Genomic DNA, 10133 nt, shown 5'->3' on the forward strand with positions numbered 1-10133 from the left:
AGTGGCAGGTTGCAGACGGTCTTGTGGCCTTGACAACCGCAAGAGGTAGTTAGTAAACCACACCCTTTACCACCAGCTGCAAAGGAGGGTTATACATGAGATCAAAGTGATAGTTTTAACCATGTTTTGAAGCTCTACAGTGTTTGTTTACAATTACATTGTTTACAACCAATGTAGTAAAACTAGTTTATATTTTGGGCTCTCATGGGTAACACAGCTCATTTATAGGTTATATTTATAGGTTATATCCTTCAAGACTTAATGGCTATTTAACTTAAAAATCCAATAATGAATCTAACTAATCCCATTTAAGGGAACCCCTTTTGGCCTACCGGTAATTGCGCCCCCCATATCGAGGCACAACTTCCATAGCCTAAGAACTCCCATTTTACTTCAATTTATAGTGTTTACATTAAATACTGATTTTGTTAACATCATCTCAATAGGGAACCTTACTAAACATTCCACATCTGTTTTCATGTCACCAAATTGTGTTAGATCTATCAGTTTTCTTCTACTGCTGGCTGCTATTCATTTACTGACAACTTTATTGGGTTGTATGGAAAGTTTTACACAGTCTCACAACCAGCAATGCCTGTCCAATGATAACGTCGAGTGTGGGCTGCACCACTTCTAGGTGGGGTTTTTCATGTATATAAATATATGAGTGCATCTTCCCAAGGCCCATGCAATCTGTCTGAGAAGTTTCACAGTCCCCACCTTTGTCTAGCTGGTAAGATATCCCTTTTTTTTATTCAAGACCTTCTCCAGGAAATTGAGCATCTCGACTTCCAATTCTAGGTAAGAGTCATTTGTTCACTTCTCTCCTTTTTAGGGACTTTGAAACCATGTTTAGATGGGAAACTAACTTCACAGCTGTATGAATACATTCTAAATGCAGTTAGGGAACTCACGTCGCTCATATCAGATAGCCAGTGTGGCTGAGGCGTAGTTGTGATATTTCAGAATTATTTTTGATTCATTATTTTCTATAACGGATCCATATACCTCAGATCCTGTTATGTCTTGAAAAGCACTGTGAACTAACTGAGGAAAAGTGAGGAAAAGGTTCAAGTTTTGAGTGAGTTCTATCTACATGATTCCAGTTAGGTGTGGTCACCACCAGATTTCTTGCCAACATTGTGAAATAGATGGTGCAGTGACAAATAATTAATCTGTGCACCCTCATAAATACACATTTCTATCCAGTTATTGTAGGCATATAATTGTATTCTATGGATTGCTGATTAGCCGATATAAGCGGCCTATCATAGGCAGAGACATTGTTTACTTTTGTGTTGGGGATGAGTCAAATACAGTTTGACAAAATATATGCATGGTCTGGTACTGTTACTGTAGCATATTCTGGCATCAAAGAATTAGCTTTTAAACTATAATTATTTTAGAAATGCAATAGACTTTGGTGTCAATATAGAGGATATTATTAATACTGTGCTGTGGTTATTACTGAATCCCCCTGTTTCTCTCTGCAGACCTGTGCCACCATGTCCTTCTTGCAGCAGACCGTCTATCTGGGCATGGCAGATGACTCGGTAGGGTTCTGTTCCACTTACTTGAGGGAAAGCCTCAATTTTCTTTCTTTCTTGTGGAATGTGGAACAACTTACCAGGCTGTGTTTGTACACGTGTAGCCAGTGATGTAAAGTACTTTTGTAAAAAAAACAACAACAAAAAAACGTTAAAGTACTCTAAGTATTTATGTAGGTTTTTGGGGTATCTTACTTTATAGATTTTTGGCAACTTTTACTTTTACTCCACTACATTCCTAAAGAAAATAATATATTTTTTACTCCATACATTTTCCCTAGCAACCAAAAATGCTCGTTACATTTTGAATGCTTAGCAGGACAGAAAAGTTGTCAAATTCGTGTACTTATCAAGAGTACATCCCTGGTCATCGCTACTGCCTCTGATCTGGTCGACTTACTAAACATAAATTTAAAAAAAAAACAAGAAAGCCATGCAGTCTGGTTTTCTTAATATAAGGAATTTGAAATTATTTAAACTTTTTGTTTTACTTTTGATTCTTTAATTATATTTTAGCAATTACATTTACTTGTGATACTTAAGTATATTTAAAAACCAAAAAAACTTTTAGACTTTTACTCAAGTAGTATTTTACTGGATGACCTTAAGTTTTACTTGAGTCATTTTGACAATTGGGTACTTTTTGTAGCCGGATAAAGATTAGGGGGAGGGCGGAGGACAGAGGAAAAGTGAGAGAAAAATAGACAGATGTTGAGGATGGCAACAGAGAGGGTCAAAGAGAGTCTGAGAAACAAACTGCACAATTCCTTCTCTTCCCCACTCTATCCCCATTCCTTGTATGGGATGTTTCTCCCTTTGCTTCTGAACCATTCTCTACATTTTGTGAAGGTATCCATTGATTCACTGCATGGCAGCTAAGTATAATTGTTCTCTATCTCAGACCCAACTCAATCAGGGCACTGTGACTCCCTACCCACATTTCAGTGCCGATGGGGATGCAGGCATTTTGGATAAGGCCATCAAGGCCAAAGGTGAGGTTGTCACACACACACACACACACACACACACACACACACACACACACACACACACACACACACACACACACACACACAAATAATGTTTGAATGTGTTTCATAGCAGAGAAGCTTAGGTGAATAGAACTCACTCCGTGTGTAACATGAGGCAGCATAGAAGGATATTCGGAGGGAATGTGACTGTGTGTACATTTCCGGGTCTGTGTTTTCATTGTCTCGTGCTGGGGAGTAGTCAGAGCTGCCTAACCGTAAGCCCGGGGCCACACACACACTTAACATTCATAAAGAAATTGATAAGGGCTCATGGATTAGAGTATGCAACAACGTTTCTTATTGAACAAGTCCTTCCATCTTGTCTCTGTGACGTAGGTGTAGATGAGAACACCATCATTGATGTGCTGGTGAAGAGGAGCAACGCCCAGAGACAGCAGATCAAAGCTAGCTACCAAAAGGCTAGTGGCAAGGTAAGACGGGACACCCACGAGGTGCTTTTGGTTTAGCATGTGCGGGTGGCGGCTCGTGGGTGGAATTCGCACTTCAGGATCAATGGAACGATGCAAAACGTGCAAACTCCAGCCACCTGGTGCACCTAGAAAGCTTAAACACACACTTGTGTATGACTATGGAAGTGTGTATCAACCCTCTATCTGCAGCCTCTGGAGACTGCCCTGAAGTCGGCCCTAAATGGAGAGCTGGAGGATGTGGTTCTGGCACTGCTCAAAACGCCAGCCCAATATGATGCCCAACAGCTCAACCTGGCCATGAAGGTACTCACTCACCCAGTCACTCACTCAGTCACTCACTACTACTAAGAATATACAATACTACTTAGAATACAAACAAATGTGTATCTTTCCCTCCGTTCGGGTGGCCTAGAGATGGTAACAGATATAATACAAATAATTATAGAGTAATGATTACCTTCTAAAGAGGACACTGGGATGACATCATCCTGTATTGTTGTTCTGCTGTTTAGTCAGACCCAGCCACTTCCTAACACCCTACCCATAGTTACTCATTCTGCTTTATTATAGTGTTGTGTAATAACGGTCGGACTTTTAAAATGTGTGGGACTGTCTGTCTTCTTTATACAATGGGTGGAGCTGTTTTAATATGTGAGGAGACAGTAAGAAAAGTGGTGATGAGTACCTACTATACTTTTGGTTTAACGATACACAGATTTGTGTATGTGCAGTGTGTGTGAGCCCAGCTAACACATTTGGTTCCTTGGAAGTTGTGGGAACGTACGTTTTTAGTTTCCCATTGGTTCTGGGAATGAAGCCATAAGTTCCCTGACTGGTAAAATGGTTGCAGGGAGGTTCTGTGAATGTTGTTTTAAACGTTCTGAGAACGGAAGTGAAAATGTGTCTTGTTCTGGGAACGTATATTTTTAGGTTGCAGGGAAGTTCTGGGAATGTTTAGAACTCCAAGCAACGATGGGACACATGGAAATGCATTTGCCTAAGCATTAATAATGCAAACACATTTATTTTTTATTTTGGCACAGTCAGTGAGATTTGAACCTTTGACCTTTTGATCTCTATCAATGGAATTATAATTTTAGTGAAGTTTCTTAAAATGTGCTGAGAATGTTTCAATGCCAAACAACTATCCAGCACCATTCCCAGAAAGTTATGGGAAGGTTGTAAGCAGAACAACCATGGGACAACCACGGTCTCACCAATCTCTAAGAAACATACAGTGTTCACAACGTTATGTGCTAGCTGGGAGGTGTCTGGCATAGTGGTAGACCTGTAGGTGCAGGTAGTGCCATGCTTCAGTCTGTTCTGTTCCATTGAGGGTATAATGAACATGGCCCAGCTCTTTATGTGTTTCTGTCATCCAATCATCCAATCCAATCCTTTTGTCTCAGTTTTATGACTGATGTGACCCTTTTGTCCTTGTTGACCCTCTCACATATTTCTCTCAGGGATTGGGCACAGATGAGGATACTCTGATTGAGATTCTGGCCTCCAGGACCAATAAAGAGATCAAAGAGATAAAGAAAGCCTATCAGGAAGGTGTGTAATATGTGAATATGTATATGTAGACGTCCTGTATGTGATATGATAGTTACAACAAGACAATAATCATGTATTTTTCTTGATAGAATACAAAAACGAGCTGCAGAATGACATCAAGTCTGACACAGGCGGAGACTTCAGAAATGCTCTGCTCTCGCTCTGCAAGGTGTGTGTGTTAATTTATAGTTTCTTTAACCTCAGATGAATAGTATGGCACAATCAACCTCACTGCCCCCACTCTCTCCCTCACATACTGTAGGCTACTAGGAATGAGGACTTCATCGTGAACCAGGAACTTGCTGAAAGTGATGCCAAGGTATGGAGGAGAGCTAGAGTGTGTATTTGTGTGTGTCAGAATTTTTAAAGAAATCAATGTTTGACACTGGCACCCAGAGTCAATGTGTAATTTAATCCCTGTGTGTGTGATGACTGTGCCTACTCTATCAATCCATAGGCCCTGTATGAGGCTGGAGAGAAGAAGAAGGGAACGGACTGCTCTGTCTTCATAGACATTCTGACCACCAGAAGTGCTCCTCAGCTCCGCCAAGGTGAGTGTGACAGCACAGCTCTATGTGAGCTAAATAAAAGTACAGACTCAGAGCTTCTGGTATATCATACACTGTAGTTTGTCGAAACATGGAAAATGATGCTGCTAAACTTGTAAAACCACTTAGGAGACAAGTAGTAGAAATGCCCTTGCTAGAGTGCTCCTCTTTGTTTAAGCCCATTCAGCATCGTTCACACCCTTTTAAGCCTTAGCCACACCTATCATATGTAAACACTGGTAAGTCAGCATGGCATTGTCTTCCAGAAACTAGTCTTGCTACTTAAACTTTCCCCCACTGAACTTTGTCGATAAATAGCACCTGCTCAATTGAGGGCAGAAATGTTGTTGAGAGTTGTAGCAACACTTTTGCAGTTGTCCATAGCTTCCAAAAATCTGCAGTAGCAAAGATGATCTATACTGACCAGTATATTAATGTGGATGCTACTGTGATTATAGATAATCATTAATTATTTGTGAACAATGATGAGTGAGAAAGTTAGAGGGATAAATATCATACCCCCCAAAAATGCTAACCTCCCATTATTGGTAATGGTGAGACCAGGGCCGGCAAACGTGTGGCGTTTTCCCCAGCACTTTTCAATTAGATGAGGCAGTGCTCTACCACTTTTGATTTTGTTAAAACAAATGTTTTAATGCAAATGTGTTTAAGTCAAGGACAAACTGTTTATTTGATTGACTTGCCTTGTCTGATAATTTGTCAACTCACACAATTAGTAGCCTTTGTCCTTCTCATTAGAGTACTCCAGGTTATCGTGTGGGCCCACACCGTAGAACAGGGTTTCCCACACTCAGTCCTGGGGCCCCCCTGGTGCATGTTTTAGTCTTTGCCCTAACACTACACAGCTGATTCAAATAACCAACTCATCATCAAGATTTGATTATATTAATCAGCTGGGGTAAAAAAAAAAAATGTCCACCCAAGGGAGGCCCCGGGACCGAGTTTGGGAAACCCTGCTGTAGAGCAATAGGATAAAGTGGCTTGTGCTCTGCTCACCCTGATCAAAAATTACACTTCCAGTGTCTCAGTTTTTTTTTAACGACTGCTTTTGCACAAAGACCCCATCACCTCCTCCCTGCCGACACACTTGACCCTCTCCAATTCGTCTACCGCCCTGACAGATCCACAGACAATGCAATCGCCATTGCACTGCACACTGCCCTCAAACACATAAACAAATGAAATGCATATCTAAGGCTGCTGTTCATCAGTTACAGCTGTGCCTTCAATACCATAGTGCACTCTAAGTTCATCACAAAGCTCAAAACCCTGAGACTGAACTCCTTATTCAACTGGTTCCTGGACCTCCACCCCACTGATCCGCAACACGAGGGGCCCCTCAAGGGTTCGTCCTCAGTCCCCACCTGTACTCCATGTATACCCACGACTGCGTGGCCTCACACCGTACCAACTCCATCACCAAGTTCGCAGACGGCATGACAGTATCAGGCCTGATTACCAACAACGACGAGACAGCCTAGGACGTAGGCACCCTGACAGTATGTTGCCAGGTAAACATCCTCTCCCCCAACATCAGCAAAACAAAGTAACTGATTGCAGTATACACATCTCCAATGAGCTGAAATGTTTATATCCACACGGACATCGAGGTGAAAAAGGCACAGCAGCGACTCTTCAATCTCAGGAGGCAGAATATATTAGGCATTTGCCCGAGGGCCCTCACAGCCTCTTACAGGAGCACCATCGGGAGCATACGGTCAGGCTGCATCATGGCCGGGTACAGCAACTCCACCGCCACTGACTGCAAGGTTCTACAGAGGGTGGTACGCTCAGCCGAACGTACAATTGGGTGCTTATTGACTGCCATCCAGGAGACCTACAACACCAGGTGTTGCAAGAAGGCCAAGAAGATCATCAAGGACCTCAGACAAGCAAGCCACAGCCTGTTCTCCCCGCTTCCATTACTCAGACGCGGGCAGTATAGTAGTATTATGACAAAAACTGTCGGACCGACCAATAGCTTCTACCCCCAGACCATCAGCCTGCTGAATAGTCGCTAGGCAGCTACCTGCTCCCGCTCCTGCCCCTTTGCAGCTCCCCTATGAATATTCTACCCCACCCCCCCAACGAACATTTACGTACGCTCAAGAATTTCACTGTACACTACGATTACATCTGTGACCCTGTGCATGTGACTAATAAACTCATCTAATCTATTCATCGTAAAATAATCTTTAGGTGTGTCAATTTTTTTGACCCATACTTTGATTATTTAACAAGTATTAGCTAAAATCTCTTTATTTGAGCAATAGAAAAAATATAAGCACCCACCAAATTATTATAATGATTTAATTACACACACACACTTATTTCTCAACACCTGCTAATTACATTGTAGCCCTATCTATAGGGCTCTTTATTTTTGTCATCACTTAGACACTGATGAATACTACTACAATCTAGATGTGCGTGTTTTCCCTTTTTCATACACTGCACATGCAACCACAAATTATTTTATACTGTTTGAACATTTCAAGTACATCTCTCTCTCTCTCTCTCTCTCTCAGCGTTTGAGAAGTACTTCAAGTACAGTAAGGTGGATGTGACAAAGGCTATCGACCTGGAACTGAAGGGAGACATTGAGAACTGTCTGACTGCCGTAGGTGAGATGTCACTGCCAGGACCCAGCCTAGTAATGTTCCAATGTCTTTTATATAATCTGTGCATCACCCTCAATCCATGTCTTCTGCTGTATCACACTCTTCACTGGGCATCAGCCCTGTAACATTACACTATGTTCTTCATTTTCCTCATGCAGAAAAATTAACATTTATCTCTCAAGATTAAAATAATAATACATTTTTAAATAGATGGGATGGCACATTATCCAAGGCAAATTCACTATACTACAACTCCTGCAATGCACTGGTCCCCTCATGGCCATTCCATAGCTTTGGGGAATGCTGCCTCTTGTCTATGCTGCTCTATGATGTCATCTGACTGGTTTTGATATCTGTCTTTCAGTGAAATGTGCTGGAAGCAAGCCTGCTTTCTTTGCTGAGAGACTCAACTTGGCCATGAAGGTCTGTTTACTGTTAAACATACTTACAGTACGTTTTATGTGCCAGATAAGAGTTTGCCCTGGGTCATGTTCATTAGGGTATGCAACAGAAAATGTTATAAAAATGAAAATAAGTGTTGCTTATTGGACAAATCCAGGTACTTGTTACAGTCCATTTTATACCTAAAGAAAACAACCCTGTTTTAAGATTTGACAATCTACAGAAGAACATGCAAATACTGTACAAGAAAGCACAAACAGATCTCAGTTCAAGCTAAGGACTTTGCAACATCTGGTTATAAATCTTCAGTTTGTGTGCCTGTGCCATACTCCAGGGTAAAGGAACCAGGACCAAGATTCTGACCCATGTCATGGTGAGCCGTTCAGAAGTGGACATGGCCCGGATCAAACAGGAGTACAAGAAGATGTTTGGGAAAACCCTCTACCAGGACATTCTGGTGAGCAAACATCTCAAAGTAGCAATAAAAAAAAAAAAAAAAACAAGGAACTGTTTCCCCGACCCAAATTAAGCATAGTACTAAACTAAAAAGCAATTTCAACAGATCCTCCACTGAGAATGAGTTTAAATCCAGGATCAGGCTTAATCGGGGTCCAGAGTTTTAAGGACATGCATCAGATTGTACGAAGTATTCAGATTTCTGGGTCCAATCTGAGATAGGACAGAAGACTGACCATGTGTGAAATGGGAAAATATGGCATCTGAAAAATAATTGTCAACATAAAATGTTTATATTTTGTAGAGTAACTCTTATTTTATTTTTATTTAACCTTTATTTAACTAGGCAAGTCAGTTAAGAACAAATTCTTATTTACAATGACAGCATACACCGGGCAAACCCAGACGATGCTGGGCCAATTGTGCGCCGCCCTACGGGACTCTCAATCCCGGCCAGTTTTAATACAGCCTCTTGTCTCTTACCCCCTTAGAATGACACCAATGGCGACTATGAGAAGATCCTACTGGCCTTGTGTGGAAGTGACAGCTAACTTTCTCTCCTCTCTCACCTAGCAAGAATGGCATTTGCACCATTTTAGAAAACTGTACATGATGAAACATTCCCCTCCAATGCCTCAATGTGCACTTCCCAAAATGCAAAATATAATGGTTCATGACAACTATTTGAAATGGCAGTCCTGATGTATTTTCGCTAAATGCTAACAGCAATAAGCACAGTTAGCATGTTAAGCAGCATTGCATAATTTAGCCTAGCTTCAGCAGACTTGGTGATCTATTCCATAGTGCAATATATCAGACACTTAACCATTTGTGAGCCAAGAATATACAGTGGCATTGTACCCTGGTTGAATAACTGGTCCTTTGTGAAAATAAAGCTTTTTATGTGGATCCAAATTGTCTGAATTTGACTGTGTATATATTTTTCATTCTAAAAAACATATGTTTATTATTAGTATAATTTTTTGCAATTTAGCCTGTAGCCTGTCTATGAAAGTTATAATTTGATAATCACCCCCCGAGAATGTACCACCTCAGACCATGTCATGAGTTACATTTACAACACTGTAAAACACAGACATTGTGTAATAACAAATTAGATTCACAGTTTAAACACACTCAAGAAGAGTCAAAGAATCACGTAAAAACAGACAATACTTTATTTTGTCTTGTCAGACCTTACAGAAATAAGAAATACAAGAACATTTGATTTTAAAAAACTCCATATTTAATAACTTTTTGTAAAAAATATTTCCTTTCTCACAAACAAGCATTTTCTGGAGCTTATTTTTGAATGTCTGCCAGAGATCTGCTGTTCTCACACTGAGAAGGAGAAGCTTGGGAAAGCTCCTTTTCCCACAAAGGTAATGATAAAAGTGCAACCAGAACCAGTAAATAAAAAACAAACATCAAAGACACTTGTTTATTTTGGGCCTGTGCAAATATCTAGACAGATGAAAGCCTCCGGGTCAAAATGACCCACAACATCATGTTTGTATAC

At 40.8% G+C, this 10133-nt stretch overlaps 1 protein-coding gene across 2 annotated transcripts; it reads left to right on the forward strand.

The window, feature by feature from the left end:
* Positions 1-656: 656 nt before the first annotated feature.
* LOC135530806 (annexin A1-like) lies at positions 657-9529 on the forward strand. 2 transcript variants are annotated; one of them, XM_064959080.1, is made up of 13 exons: positions 657-733; positions 1494-1553; positions 2449-2539; positions 2915-3009; positions 3199-3312; positions 4476-4566; positions 4656-4735; positions 4829-4885; positions 5024-5117; positions 7664-7759; positions 8121-8179; positions 8493-8615; positions 9106-9529. In XM_064959080.1, exons 2-13 carry the CDS (start codon positions 1506-1508, stop codon positions 9163-9165), a joined length of 1008 nt encoding a protein of 335 aa, XP_064815152.1. In that variant the 5' UTR covers positions 657-733; positions 1494-1505; the 3' UTR covers positions 9166-9529. The 2 variants fall into 2 exon arrangements, with proteins under 2 accessions (XP_064815152.1, XP_064815087.1); XM_064959015.1 differs by having other exon boundaries at positions 676-801.
* The last annotated feature ends 604 nt before the right edge of the window (positions 9530-10133 follow it).

This window comes from Oncorhynchus masou, chromosome 1, assembly GCF_036934945.1.
Source record: "Oncorhynchus masou masou isolate Uvic2021 chromosome 1, UVic_Omas_1.1, whole genome shotgun sequence".
Taxonomy (NCBI): domain Eukaryota; kingdom Metazoa; phylum Chordata; class Actinopteri; order Salmoniformes; family Salmonidae; genus Oncorhynchus; species Oncorhynchus masou.

Coding starts and splice junctions, on each gene's coding strand:
- LOC135530806 (XM_064959080.1), top strand. CDS start 1,506: ATGTCCTTCTTGCAGCAGACCGTCTATCTGGGCATGGCAGATGACTCG. Junction 4,736..4,828: donor CTCTGCTCTCGCTCTGCAAG/GTGTGTGTGTTA, acceptor CACATACTGTAG/GCTACTAGGAATGAGGACTT. Junction 8,616..9,105: donor CCCTCTACCAGGACATTCTG/GTGAGCAAACAT, acceptor TTACCCCCTTAG/AATGACACCAATGGCGACTA.